General features: G+C 38.9%; 1 protein-coding gene across 2 annotated transcripts in view; it reads left to right on the forward strand.

Annotated features, from left to right (window-relative positions):
* SNTB2 (syntrophin beta 2) overlaps nucleotides 1-14,768 on the forward strand; it is a 108,001-nt gene that overhangs the window by 50,673 nt on the left and 42,560 nt on the right. For both annotated transcript variants that reach the window (XM_077888388.1, XM_077888382.1), the window contains exon 2: nucleotides 4,396-4,609. In XM_077888388.1, the coding sequence (XP_077744514.1) occupies nucleotides 4,396-4,609 (214 nt within the window). The remainder of the gene's footprint in view (nucleotides 1-4,395; nucleotides 4,610-14,768) is intronic.

The following is a 14,768-nucleotide window of genomic DNA, read 5'->3' on the forward strand; positions in this document are numbered from 1 at the left end:
TCTTTCATTTTCAGTAAGAGTGATCATGATCAGTACATAGGGGAAAGGAAATTGACTTCAGCATCTAAAACATTGCAAACATCAGCGTTTAAACATTTTGAGGATGATTTACACAACTATCAGGAAAAATTAAGTAATTATGAAGTATATTATGAGTACTAAGTCAACCTGAATGCCATATAGGGGTATAGAGTCTTTACCTTTCCTGCCAGGGATCCAGGTGAGAGTACTATGGTAACCGGAGAGGTCTAATTATAGGACTTAAACAGAACACTGTTAACTTTCCACCTCTCCCATATCTCAGGTAAATTAGAAACAGATGTATATTCAGTTCTTCAGCTATTATGGATAGCTAGTTAGATTGGGATATGAGCCAGTTGTCATCAACTTGAGTGAAACCACTGCTCTTTCATGAGGCCATGAAATAGGCTGTGTACATATGTCTGTTTTATTTAAATATATGTGCAGTTATCAGTTTAGTGATGCTACTATGTGACTGAATGAACTTCTAAGTAGACCATGAGGGGTCCTTTTTTGCCACTATAATATGCAAGAGTAATCTTTTAGAATGCCTTTAATTTCCTCTGGTTGGTAGCCCAATAGTTGGTATACTGCCTTAAATGTTCAAAAAGCAAGTCTCTGCCATTGGCTGTGACTAGAAACTTAGGAATTTCTGCTAAAGTTCTTGTGATCTAATCCTCTCTTGAAAGCACAAAACTAAAGCATGTAATTGAAATGCCTGAGTCAGCCGCTCAAGGGATATATAGGCTGCACCCCTGCTTATTTTTCTAGGATGAAAAAAATCTCCTTGGTGACTTGAGGCAGCTAGCTTTTACCTTTTTTTTTTTTTTTAAGATTTTATTTATTTATTCATGAAAGACACAGAGAGAGAGAGGCAGAGACATAAACAGAGGAGAAGCAGGCTTTCTGCAAGGAGCCCAACGTGGAACTTGATCCAAGACCCTGGGATCATGCCCTAAGCCAAAGGCAGATGCTCAACCACTGAGCCACCCAGGCATCCCTAGCTTTTCCCTTCTCAACCTAGAAATGCATGTATCACAACTGTGCATAGGAAGCAAACACACATACACAAACACATAAACTATATCTAAAAGTTGGCATTAGCATTATTATATTTTCTAGGATTATGCTTAATTTCAACAGATCTTGTTTTATAACTTATAAGGAAATAATTTCACCTTTCTACTGATTGCTGTTAAAAATTTTTAACGTTTGGGACACCTGGGTGGCTCAGTGGTTGAGCATCAGCCTTTGGCTCAGGTTGTGATCCTGGAGTTCTGGGATCGAGTCTTGCATCAGGCTCCCTGCAGGCAGCCAGCTTCTCCCTCTGCCTGTTTCTGCCTCTCTCTGTGTGTCTCATGAAAAACTAAATTAAAAAAAAAAATTAAAAAAAAATTCTAACTATTTAATTTAGGGAAGGAAAAAAAAAAGGCACATGGGACTCCTGACTGGGTCATTCGGAAGAGCATGTGACTCTTGATTTCAGGGTCATGAGTTCGAGCCCCACATCGGGTATAGAGATTACTTAAGTAATTAAATAAAAAGAAAAGAAAGGCATGTACTATTTATTGAATTTTTTAAAAATTTATATTTATTTATGATAGTCACACATACAGAGAGAGAGTCAGAGACATAGGCAGAGGGAAAAGCAGGCTCCATGCACCGGGAGCCCGACGTGGGATTTGATCCCGGGTCTCCAGGATCACGCCCTGGGCCAAAGGCAGGCGCCAAACCGCTGCGCCACCCAGGGATCCCTTGAATTTTTAGTATATGCCTGAAGCTTTTACTTGTTTAGTGTTACTAAACACTAGTAGGTTATAAAGATGAAAACCTCTTAACAGTCAAGTAACTGAGTAGAAAATACAATTGGTATTTGAACCAAATCTATCTGAGTCCTAAGGACTATATGTCACCACATCATGCTGTAGAATGAGCTACAGAATGCTGGGCTTATATTATCAATATTAAGTAAAAACAAGATGCAAAACAATAAGCACTATATACTACCATTATGTGAAGTGTATGTCTATATATATATGCATATATATGTACATGTGTATGTTTATTTTTACATATGTTTAGCATATCTAGGATATATCTGAAAGACCATATAATGGTTGTCTCCAGGGATGAGTTTTGGGCTGCTAGAAATCTAGATGTTTTATTATAAAATCTTTTATAAAAAAAAGTAAATAAAAATATTTTTTTTGGTAAGATTTTATTTATTTATTCATGAGAGACACAGAGAGAGACAGAGACATAGGCAGAGGCAGAAACAGGCTCCCTGCGAGGAGTGTGATGTGGGACTCGATCCCAGGACCCCGGGATCATGCCCTGAGCAAAGGTAGAGGCTCAACCACTGAGCCACCCAGGCATCCTGTAAATAAAAATCTTAAGATCTTTTCTATTTTTTGAATTTTGTCTTATATGCATGTATTAGTTATTCAAAAAAGAAACAGTATTTTAAAGACTTAACTGTGTTTTTAGAAACATCTGATAATTTTTTAGATTTAGAAATCTATTTGTTAGTAAAGTTTCATTGGCTTGTAAAGCTTTTTTTAAAGAAAGTTTTATTTATTTAAGAGAGAGAGAGAGCACATGCATAGGGGGAGGGACAGAAACAAAGGGAGAGAATCTCCAGCAAACAACCCCCTGAATGTGGAGCCTGATGTGGGGCTCCATCCCATGACCCTGAGATTTATTACCTGAGCTGAAATCAAGAGTCATCCATTTAACTGATTGAGCCAGCCAGGCACCCCGGCTTGTAAAGCTTCCAGTGCTGTGGAATGTTAATACTGACTATTATGATATTGATAAACCTTGACAATGATCATATCTTTCTAGTTTTTAATTCCCATGATACTACTGTAATGACCTACCCCATTAGAATTTGAGAGGGGAGTAGAATACTGATCTAATATAACATGATAGCAGGGTTAATGATGACTATGTCTGCATTCAACCATTTACATTTTTAATGACATTTAAAATTTTAATAATCCTCAGTTTGTCTGGTTTTTGAAACGAGAACACCATGCCTCAAATGACAGCAGTTGCTAGTCATGACCAGGGTCAAAGAAGTATTTAATGAGTCTTAAAATTGAACTTAAAGAAGTTTGCCATCTAGTAAAAGCTATGTTTTAATTTGGGGCTACCATTAATCAAAATACCTTACCTTGAATACACTTTATTTTTGTATTCGCTTTCAAATCTATAATGATGTGTTAATATAGCTGTCTCCCTTAATAGATTGGCCATTCTTTGAGGGTGGGATCCATGCTTAATTTGTTTTTAGTGGATAGACTAATTACTGGCAGTTGATAGGTAGCTAAAAATACTGATTGAGTTGAATTGAATTGAACTGAACTAGAAATATTTAGCTTAGTCAGGGAAAGAGAGAAATAATCAGTTTTTAGATAATTAAGTTGTTCTCACGTGAGAGATGTAAGTTTTTTTCTGTATGGCTTCAGTAGACTGCAAACCAGTTTGTGGAAGTTTCAAGAATTTCTAAATGTTGAGTTGTCTAAAATTAAGTGACACTGTCTCAGGAGGTACTGAATCTGTCACCAGGAGATTTATTCATGGCTGGTCAACTATGGAAATAATCCAAGTATTTATTTATTTGTTTGTTTGTTGTTGTTTTGGCAACTTGGGAAATTTTAAAATACTTTTCTTTTTTAAAGATTTTTATTTGTTTGAGAGAGACAGAGAGAACATGAGCAGGGGGAGAGAGATTGGGACAAGCAGACCGCCCACTGAACACGGAGCCCAGTGTAGGGTTCCATGTGGGGCTCAATCCCAGGACCCTGAGATTACAACCTGAGCCAAAGGCAGACACTTAACTAACTGAGCCACCCAGGCGTCTCCATTTGTTTCTTTAACTCATTTTCAAACATATATTGAGCACACACTGTACTATGTGTTGGATACTAAGACTGAATCCATCATAAGTCCTGCCCTCAAAGAACTCAGACCCAGCAGGTGGATGGAAGTATTAGCAAAGGATATAACCCAGGGTGCTGAGAGGTTGTGACAGAGGTGTGTTGGTAATACCCTGGAGAGAGTTGACAGGAAAGGTTGCTGAAGAGGTAACTCTGAAGTAGAGTTGACCAGGCAGAGAAAGAGGAATCCTAAGCAGAAGGAAAAATACATGCAAAAGCTCAGAAGTTAAACTTTTTAGAATATAGTAGTGGCATTTCGTTTGGATTATGTAGCCTTTAAGATATTCTCCAATCCTAAAATGCTGTGTGCTGGCTCTTTAACTTAGTGTCTTTTTTTACTGACCAACAGATATTAAATGTATGTGTGTATTTCAGTTGTCATTGTTCATAGGAAGCAAAAACAGTAACCTTCTTCTTTGATTTTTGTTTGTAGTCAAGTTCATCCGAGAAGTAACACCATATATCAAGAAACCATCATTAGTATCAGATCTACCTTGGGAAGGTGCATCTCCGCAGTCACCAAGCTTTAGTGGCAGTGAGGACTCTGGTTCTCCAAAACACCAGAACAGCACCAAGGACAGGAAGGTCATCCCTCTCAAAATGTGCTTTGCTGCTAGAAACCTAAGCATGCCGGATCTGGAAAACAGGTGAGCTGTACCTAAAGGGAGAATATCGTACTCACAGCTTTACAAACTTAGGGACATGTTGCAATATTACTCATGCATATTATTAATAATATGACTGTTGACAACATTATGCAGAGGAAAACATCAGCCTAAGATGAGAGAATAATTTTGGGGGTTCCATATATATCTTTTTTTTTAAAAGATTTTATTTCTTTATTCATGAGAGAGATAGAGAAAGAGGCAGAGACATAGGCAGAAGGAGAAGCAGGCTCTCTGTGGGGAGCCCGATGCGGGACTCGATCCTGGGATCATGACCTGAGTCAAAGGCAGACGCTCAACCACTGAGCCACTGAGGTGACCCTGGAGTTCCATATTTAAATTACTTTACACATACATGTACATATACATATATGGAAAAATTTGGGACAAACACACAGGAAACTTCATGGTGGTTCCTCCAGGGAGTAAAATAAGATTAGAAGGGTAGGGCAGCCCAGGTGGCTCAGCGGTTTAGCTCCACCTTCAGCTCAGGGCGTGATCATGGAGACCCGGGATCGAGTCCCACATCTGGCTCCCTGCATGAAGCCTGCTTCTCCCTCTGCCTGTCTCTGCCTCTCTCTTTCTCTCCCTGTGTCACTCACTCACTCACTCATGAATGAATGAATCAATCAATCAATCAATCAAATAGATTAGAAGGGTAGAGGGACTTCTCTTAATTTCACACTTTTCTGGAGTATTAGTACTTTTCTCACTCTGAATTTAATTCATAATTTTAAAAACCTTGTTAAATTGTAAATGTCTCCTCAGATGGAAACTCCTTATATTGTGGATAATGTAGAGTCTGAGATCTGATTATAGATATGGCTGCCTCAGCTAGCAATGTGACCCTGGCAACTTGACATCTCTTGACTTGAGTGTCCTTATTTGTAAATAGAGAGAGTTGATTTTGAATAATTTCTAGTGTCCCTTGCATAGTTCTATAACCATTCAGGTTCTGTGACTTTGTCTTCAGTGATTCTGTGAGGTGATACTGGTAAACCTAGTGTTCGGTTAGAGATTAGGGGGAAAAAAAAGAGAGAGAGAAACTTATCCAAAGACCTAGTTAAGCACCAGACTTTATATAATGTACTTTCAGTTTTATGGTCTCTTCTGATCTGAATGTATAGCCAAATACCCAATCAGGATGGGATGGATCACAAGAAGACAGCAGGAAGCTCAGTGACCTTGGGCATTTTTTTGAAGATTTTTTATTTATTTGAAAGATAGAGAATGCATGAACAGGGGAAGCCGGGAGCCTGATGAGGGACCCAATCCCAGGACCCCAGGGTCATGACCCAGGCTGAAGGCAGATGCTTAATGAGCCACCCAGGTGCCCCAACATTGGGGATTTTAGACCATGGGGACATTAAAAGTCCTGCTCTGTAATATATATTGTGTGTGGCATACTGGAAAGAGTTGAGCTCTGCAATCAGATAAACCTTCTTGTGGAAATCAGACAATCATGATTAGGGTGACCTGCTGAAAGGAAGGCTCTGAGCAAATCCTTTCACCTCCATAAACCACCATATCCTCATTTGTTTTTTTTTTTTAAAAAGAATAATAATACTTAACTCAGTGCGCAGATTAAATGAGACAATAATAGGAACCCTTTGCACAGAGCCAGGTTCATTGTAGGTTCTTAAGAAAGAGTGACTTGCAATTAGTTAAGCATCTCCCTTCGGCTTGGGTCATGATCCTGGGGCCTGGGTTGAGCTCCAGGTTGGGCTCCCCACTCAGCGGGGAGCCTGCTTTTCCCTCTTTCGTTGCCCCTGCCCCTTGTTTGTGCTTTCTCTCTTGCTTGCTCTCTTTCAAATAAATAAATTTTTTTAAAAAGTTTTTTTTTTAAAGATTTTTATTTTATTTATTCATGAGAGACACAGAGAGAGTGAGAGAGACAGAGATACAGGCAGAGGGAGAAGCAGGCTCCATGCAGGAAGTCTGATGCGGGACTCGATCCCAGGACTCCAGGATCACGCCCTGGGCCAAAGGCAGGTGCTAAACTGCTGAGCCACCCAGGGATCCCCCCCAAAAAAATATTTTTTAAAGAGTAGCTTGAAGAAGTCTTAACTGCCAATTATGTTTACACATTTTGAAAATTATGTTCTGATATATTTGTATTGATCTTGTTTTCTTTCTTTTACAAGTTCAAGACATTATGGAAATTGTTTCAAGTTACATATAGATTTATTCATGAAAGATTGTGTGCATGTTAAATTATATCTAAATACAACACAGCTTGGTCTTTAAAGAATTGCTTTTTTTTTCATTAAGTAAGAATTTAATTTGCAAAGTAATCACTTCTAACTTTTAGATCAAAATTATTTTTTTTCTTCAAATGAAATGCATTTTTGGAGAGCTTTTGGTTAATTATGAACTTAAAAAAATTAGGAAAAAAAAATAAGGACCACAAAGAAGGAACTAGAATAGAGAAACAATGTGATAAAGAACAAACAGCAACTAAATTTGTCAACTGGTTGTCAGGCTGAGGAATTTTTTCAGGCTAAGTCTCTTCATTATAAATCATTTCTGAGAATGAGAATAGGTATCTCTTGTCGTAGTCTGTTGTGACTGCTGTAACAAAATATCATAGACTGGGTGGCTTATAAACAACAGAAATTGATTTTTCACAGTCCAAGAATAGGAAGGATAGAAGTCCAAGATGAGGTGCCAGCAGAATCCGTGTCTGGTGAGGGCCGGCTTCCTGATTCATAGATGGCTATCTTCTTGCTGTGTCCTCACATAGCGGAAGAGTCTAGAGAGCTCTCTGGGGTCTCTCTCTCTCTCTCTCTCTCTTTTTTTAAAGATTTATTTATTTATTTATTTATTTATTTATTTATTTATTCACGAGAGACACAGACTGAGAGAGAGGCAGAGACACAGGTAGAGGGAGAAGCAGGCTCTTCGGAGGGAGCCCGATGCGGAACTCGATTCCGGATTCCGGGATCACGACCTGAGCCAAAGGCAGGTGCCCAACTGCTGAGCCACCCAGGCGTCCCTGGGGTCTCTTTTATAAGAGCGCTTATTTCTGCCCTCATGACCTAATCACCTCCCAAAGGCTCCATGTCCTAATATCACATCGAGGGTTAGGATTTTAACATATGGATTCAATGGGGCAGGACACAGTCTGTAGCACCTGTAGCGCTGCTGATATGGTGAGGTATTAGAGAAAAAGGCAAAGTGTTACAAAGTTTTTACAGAACTCTGAGGTTGTGGGAGGAGGAAGGTGATGTGACTTGGCTGTATTATTGAAGATTGTGCTACTTTATCTTCTACTTAGACATCTTTTAGAGCTCAGTACCTTTGGCCTTTATTAAAGGCCAGGATCACGGGGTTGCACTCTCTGTAGGATACATACTAAATGCTAAAGACATTTGGTGCATGATCAGGTTTGAAATAGATCTTCAGAACCAATCGGAGACAGAAGTTTGGGTTACGAGATTTGTATCACATCTTGCTCTTCGATAAGAGAGGGTCAGGGACGCGTGAGTGGCTCAGCGGTTGAGTGTCTGCCTTCAGCCCAGGGCGTGATCCTGGAATCCCGGGATCAGTCGCGCATTCGGCTCCCTGCATGGAGCCTGCTTCTCCCTCAGCCTGTGTCTCTGCCTCTTTCCCTGTGTCTCTTGTGAATAAATAAATAAAATCTTTAAATAAAATCTTTAAATAAATAAATAAAATCTTTAGAAAAAAAATAAGAGAGGGTCAGTTTCCTGGACCATGGTATACTAAATGAGGAAAGGTCTTAGAAGATTCAGGCTATTGTAGATTCTCAATCTTAATGCTACAAAGTAATTTGTTTCTCATTTTACTTGAAATGCTAAGATTTATAGATAATTTGCTTTTTGTAAAATATAAATTGTAAGAGAATCAAAGTTATTTCTTTATCACTCCTCCTTGCATTCCAGTGTGCTTTCTGGAGAAAAAGAAAAGCAGTAGAATTAGTGCCTGGCAAAATTATGCAGAACTTCAGTTATGTCCACAGGAGTGGGAACATCTATATGTCTTAGGAGAAAAAAATGTTCAGAACCCATTAGCTAGTCAGATAGAAGTTAGATGATGAGCTTTGAAACTTTGGCCAAGCTATTTCTTTTCTGTAAGCCTTGGTTTCCTCCCGTACAAAATGAAAGCTTATATGCAGATTAAATAAGAGGATGATTGCAAAATTGGTATAGTAAGCTTTCACTATACTATGATTTCATGTGCCATTTGTGTCCTATGACCTTAAATAAATCCCTTAATTTCTCTGTCCTATTTTCTCTGTTTGTAAAATGGACATAATAATGTTTGCTCAACTAGAGTCTTTTAGAACTACTTCAAGGATAAGTAAGATAATATCTAGAAAATCACTTGGAGCTCTTTGATCCTTAAATTCATCTCAGCTCTGTCTCAGGAAGATGTCATGACAAGTAACACAGCTGCAACATTTAAAGCCATGGAAAAAACCAATCCATTGCAGGAACAGTAAAAATAAGTTTTGTTAGGACATCTGTGAGCAAAACATTTATCAAGTTGCAGCTTTATATAACTGACCATATTTCTATTTGGAAATTTTAATCTTCAACATAGTCTCTTGTAAAACTCAGAGCAAGAAATAGGCCTAAATGTTCCCTAATGTGGAAAATACTTATTCTGTTCTTTAAGCCGTTGGTGGGCATGTGGTTTCCCAACATTCTTTACTTTTTTCCTAACGTTTTATTGTAAAAGATCTTCCACGTAAAGCAAGGTCAAAAGAATTCTATAGTCAACATTCATTTTCTCACCACCTAGAGTCAACCGTGAACATTTTACTATACCTGCTTTTTTTTTTTTTTTAAGATTTTATTTATTTATTCATGAGAGACAGAGAGAGAGAGAGGCAGAGACACAGGCAGAGGGAGAAGCAGGCTCCATGCAGGGAGCCCGATGTGGAACTCGATCCCGGGTCTCCAAGATCAGGCCCTGGGCTGAAGGCTGCACTAAACCACTGAGCCACCCGGGCTGCCCCTATACCTGCCTTTTTTTTTTTTTTTTTTTTTAAGGTTTATTTATTTATTATGATAGGCATAGAGAGAGAGAGGCAGAGATACAGGAGGAGGGAGAAGCAGGCTCCATGCCGGGAGCCTGACGTGGGACTCGATCCCGGGACTCCAGGACCACGCCCTGGGCCAAAGGCAGGCGCCAAACCGCTGAACCACCCAGGGATCCCCTATACCTGCTTTTTTTTTAATTTATTTTAATTTTTATTTTTAAAAATATTTTATGTATTTATTCATGAGAGACCGAGAGAGAGAGGCAGAGACCCAGGCAGAGGGAAGAGCAGGCTCCATGCAGGGAGCCTGATGTGGAACTCGATACCAGAACCCTGGAATCACTACTTGAGCCAAAGGCAGACACTCAACCACTGAGCCACCCAGGCGTCCCTACTATACCTGTTTTAGCACAAGTTGACCCATTTGTCTATCTGTCACTCCATTTTAATTTTTCTTGATACTTTTCAGAGTGAATTGCAGACATTAATATATTTCCGTTTAAATAAGCATGCATATAAATAAGTATGCATATAAATAAGTAGATTAAGCATGCATATAAATAAGTAGATTTTGGTGTTTCACTGTAGTTTTTTTTTTCTTTTGAGGAAATATTTACAGATAATAAATGCACAAATCATACACTTTGACAAATGCATACAGTTATGTAACACAAGCCTATCAAGATGTAGAACAAAAAAAAAAAAAAAAAAGATGTAGAACATTGCCATCACCCTGGAAAGTTTTCTTGTGCCTCTTCTCAGTCAATTCCCTCTCTCACCTTCAAAGGCTATTACTGTTCTGACTTTCTACTACAGATTAGTTTTAACTATTCTGAAACTTCATATGAATGCAATCATAGATACTATTTTGAGGTAGAATTCTTTTACTCAGCATAAGGTTTTTGAGATTCATTTATCTTTTTTTTTTTTTTTTAAGATTTATTTATTCATGAGAGACACAGAGAGAGAGAGAGGCAGAGAGACACAGGCAGAGGGAGAAGCAGGCTCCATGCAGGGAGCCCCACGTGGGACTTAATCCCAGGTCTCCAGGATCACACCCCGGGCTGAAGGCGCCACTAAACCGCTAGGCCACTGGGGCTGCCTGAGATTCATTTATCTTACTGCATATATCAGTAGTCATTTCTCTTTTATTGCTGAATGATACTGTGTTATATGAATATATCACAATTCAGTTATATGTTTTTGCATTGATGGAAACTATTTTTAGTTTTTTATCTTTTTTTTTTTTAAGATTTTATTTATTTATTCATAGAGACACAGAGAGAGAATGAGAGGCAAAGACACAGGCAGAGGGAGAAGCAGGCTCCATGCAGAGAGCCTGATGTGGGACTTGATCCAGGGTCTCTAGGATCACCCCCCCGGGCTGCAGGCGGCACTAAACCGCTGCGCCTCCGGGGCTGCCCTATTTTTAGTTTAGAGTTAATAAAGTTACTATTAATATTTTTGTAGAACCCTTTGTAGGCATACATTTTCATTTTTCTTTGGTAAAGTCTTAGGTGTAGAATTGCTGGGTAAAATAGTTTAGTTTTCTGGGGCGCTTATGTGGCTCAGTGGGTTAAGCGTCCAACTCTTGATTTCAGTCCAGGTCATGATCTCAGGGTCATAGGATTGAGCCCCGAGTTGGGCTCCTTGCTCAGTGGGAGTCTGTTGGAGATTCTTTCTTTGCCTTTCCCTTTCCACTCCTCACCATCCTGCTCTCTCAAATAAATAAATAAATCCCTTAAATAAAAGTTTCGTTTTCTAAATGCCAGTCTTTTTTCCAAAGTGATTGTGCCATTTAAATGAATACTGTTATTAATAAGTTAAATACACCAGCAGCGCATGAGAGATTGCGTTGTTCCACATCCTCACCAACATTGGTGGTGTCTTTTTAATATTAACTACTCCAGTGGAAAGTAGTAGAATCTCTTTGTGAATCATCTTTCATCTTGATATAAGGGTTTCACTTTTTTTTTTTTTTTAAGATTTTATTTATTTATTCATGAGAGACACAGAGAGAGAGAAGCAGAGACACAGGCAGAGGGAGAAGCAGGCTCCAGGCTGGGAACCCGATATGGGACTCGATCCCCGGTTCCCAGGATCACGACCCCGGGCTGAAGGCCACGCCAAACCGCTGAGCCACCCAGGCTGCCCAGGGTTTTACTTTCTAAACCAAAAATTTACTTGACCTGAGAGGGAAACATCTTTTTTTCTGTTTTACTACTTTGATCTAGTTTCAGTGTCTAGAGCTGAAAAAAAGTGCTGACCATCAGAATAAGTAAGGAGGAGGAGGAAGTTTGTTCTCTTCTTCCAACTTGAGTTTTCAAGACTTCACTAGGCATTCTCATAGTTCTAAGCTGTTCATTGTGGGAAGTGAAAGCTAATTAAGTAATGATGAAAAGAACATGAGAAAGAACATGCGCCCATTCCTTCACAAATAGCACTGTGGGCAGTGTGGAGTTTAGCAATGACAAGGTGTTCTTAAGTGCTGCTTTCCAGAAATATAAATGTTAATTTGAGCTGGTTCACGAAGTCTTGGTCATCCTCATATTGGCTATTTCTCATTTAAAAGGTAAATTTTGGCTTTCTGAAATATTAAAACAATATGATTATTATTAAATATATAAGATATGTCGAAGACAACTAAAAGGAGAAATAAACAGGCTAGACTTACAGAATCCTGTTTCGGTGTGCCTAAACATTAATTTGATTCATCTGATCAAAATGTGCTTGTATTTCTCAGGAAATCCTCAGTGGTTTGACTAGTGGCCAAAACTCTTCACATTGTAGCTGTCTCCTCCTCTCTCCCATGGGCCCAAACAATTACTGGCAGACTGCCTTCAGATTTTTATTAGCAGAGTTTTCATTTGAATTTTTCTTTTAGAACAGCACTAGACTTTCTGAAATACTTTGCCCCCTTTATCAGTTGTGGGGCTCCTTCTCCAAAGGCAAAGTCTTCTGGATCCTAGAATCATCACTCCTGTTTTAGAGTTTCTTTTCAGTGTCTTATAAATTAATATTCTATTTCACAGTCCCTTCTTAAGAAACTTAAATTTCTCTTTCATGAAAAATTGGTGCTCCAGCCTTGTGAACTAATTTACTGTCAATTTTCATCTTTTTCCAGCCTAGAGGTCCTGTTGTCTTATCCTATTTAATCAGGTTTAGTTTTATTTTATAACAGATTTATTTTCCATTCTTCTGGTTATTAATAACTAGGATCTTTGACATCAAGATTTTCAGAGTTTAGACTGTGTCAAAGGAGTCTGAGAGACTGTCCCAGAAACTGTATGAAGTGTAAAGGCATTTTCAGAAGGTGGAACGTTTTGTGCCTAGAGAAGGATGAACAGATTCCTATCTTTAGTACTAAGTAGGTCAGTAGGAGGAGTGAAAGAAATTTTTCATCATGGTTTTGCGACTGAACTTTTTAGCATGTGTTTAAAGGATGTTAAGCTGGTTATAGTGGCCAAAGCAACCCAGTGGAAATAAATAGCCCCAAACAACTAGCTTGATATGGGGACTGAATTCAGGATATCACTGGCTCTTTTTAGTTTAGTGGGATAAGGGTGGATATGAATCTTTTGCTGGGTTGAGGGTGGAGCAGTCACTGAGTGCTGGGTGTGGGGAATGCTGGAACAGACTTGCAGCCAGCTTCTCTATTTTAGCTATGTGCTTTACTCCCACTCCCAGAGTTAACTCATGCTCTAATTCCCCATCCTATTCAGGATTCTGCAACATGGATTGACTGGGATTTCACTCCTCACTTTTCTTAGGTCTGCTAAGTCATTTAACTCCTCTGTCTGCTTGCCAGCTTCCATAATTTTGTTGTAGTTCCCCCTCCCCGGCTGATCCTCTTCCCCCCTCTCCCCCCAAATAAATAAATAAATAAAATCTGAAAAAAATAAAAAACATAAAAATGGGCAACAGATCTGTACACCTTAGCAAAGAAGAAATACAGATGGCAAATAATAATATGAAAGATGCTCAACATCACATGTCATTAGGGAATTACAAATTAAAACAATGAGATACCACTACACTTATTAGAATGGCCAAAATCCAGAACACCAACAGCACCAAATGCTGGAGAGGAATGCAGAACGATAGGAACTCCTATTCATTGTTGGTGGGAATGAAGAATGGTACAGCAACTTTGGAAAACAGTTTGGCAGTTTCTTACAAAGCTAAACATAGTCTTAACATATGACCTACTACTTGTGCTCGTTATTTACCCAAAGAAGTTGAAAACTTAATGTTCACACAAAGACCTGCACACCAGTGTTTATAGAAGCTTCATTCAGAATTGCCTAAACTTGAAAGCAGGCACGAAGTCTTTCAATAGGTGAATGGATAAAAAAAATTGTGTGGTACATCCAGACAATAAAATATTAATCAGCAATAAAAAGAAATGGGCTCTCAAGGACGAAAGACATGGAGAAACCTTAAATGCATATTTCTAAGTGAAAGCAGCCAGTCTGAAAAAGTGACATACTGTATGATTCCATGGAGACAGTAAAATGATTAGTGGTTACCAGAAGTCAGGGCCAGGGCCTGAATGATGGAGGACCAATAGGTAGAGCACAAGGATTTTTAGAGCAGTGAAATTATTACTCTGTAGAATACAGTAATGGTAGATCTATGGCATACTTTTGTCAAAACTTGGAATATACAATACAAAGAGTGAACTGGGATTTTAGTTAATAATATTGTATCATTATTGGCTGGCTCATCAGTTGTAACAAATGGACCACACTAATGCAAGATGTGAATAATAGGGTATATTGTGGAGAGGCAGGGAGGGGTGGTATTTCAGAGTTCTCTGTACTTCTTACTCAGTTTTTTACATAAACCTAATACTGCTGAAAGAAAAAGTCCATTATATTTTACAAAAATCGCTTTTGGGGCGCCTGAGTGGCTCAGTCAGTTAAGCATCTGCCTTCGGCTCAGGTCATACTCTCAGAGTCCTGGACCGAGTCCCATATTGGGCTCCCTGCTCATCAAGGAGTCTCCTTCTCCCTCTGTCCCTCCTCTTGCTTGTGCTCTCTTTCTCTCTCTCTCTGTCTCGCTGTCTCCCTCCCTTGCTCTCTCAAATAAATAAATAAAATATATTTTTTTAAAAAGCCCCTTTAAGTGTTTATA

Source organism: Canis aureus, chromosome 3 (genome assembly GCF_053574225.1).
Source record: "Canis aureus isolate CA01 chromosome 3, VMU_Caureus_v.1.0, whole genome shotgun sequence".
In the NCBI taxonomy this organism is placed as follows: Eukaryota; Metazoa; Chordata; class Mammalia; order Carnivora; family Canidae; genus Canis; species Canis aureus.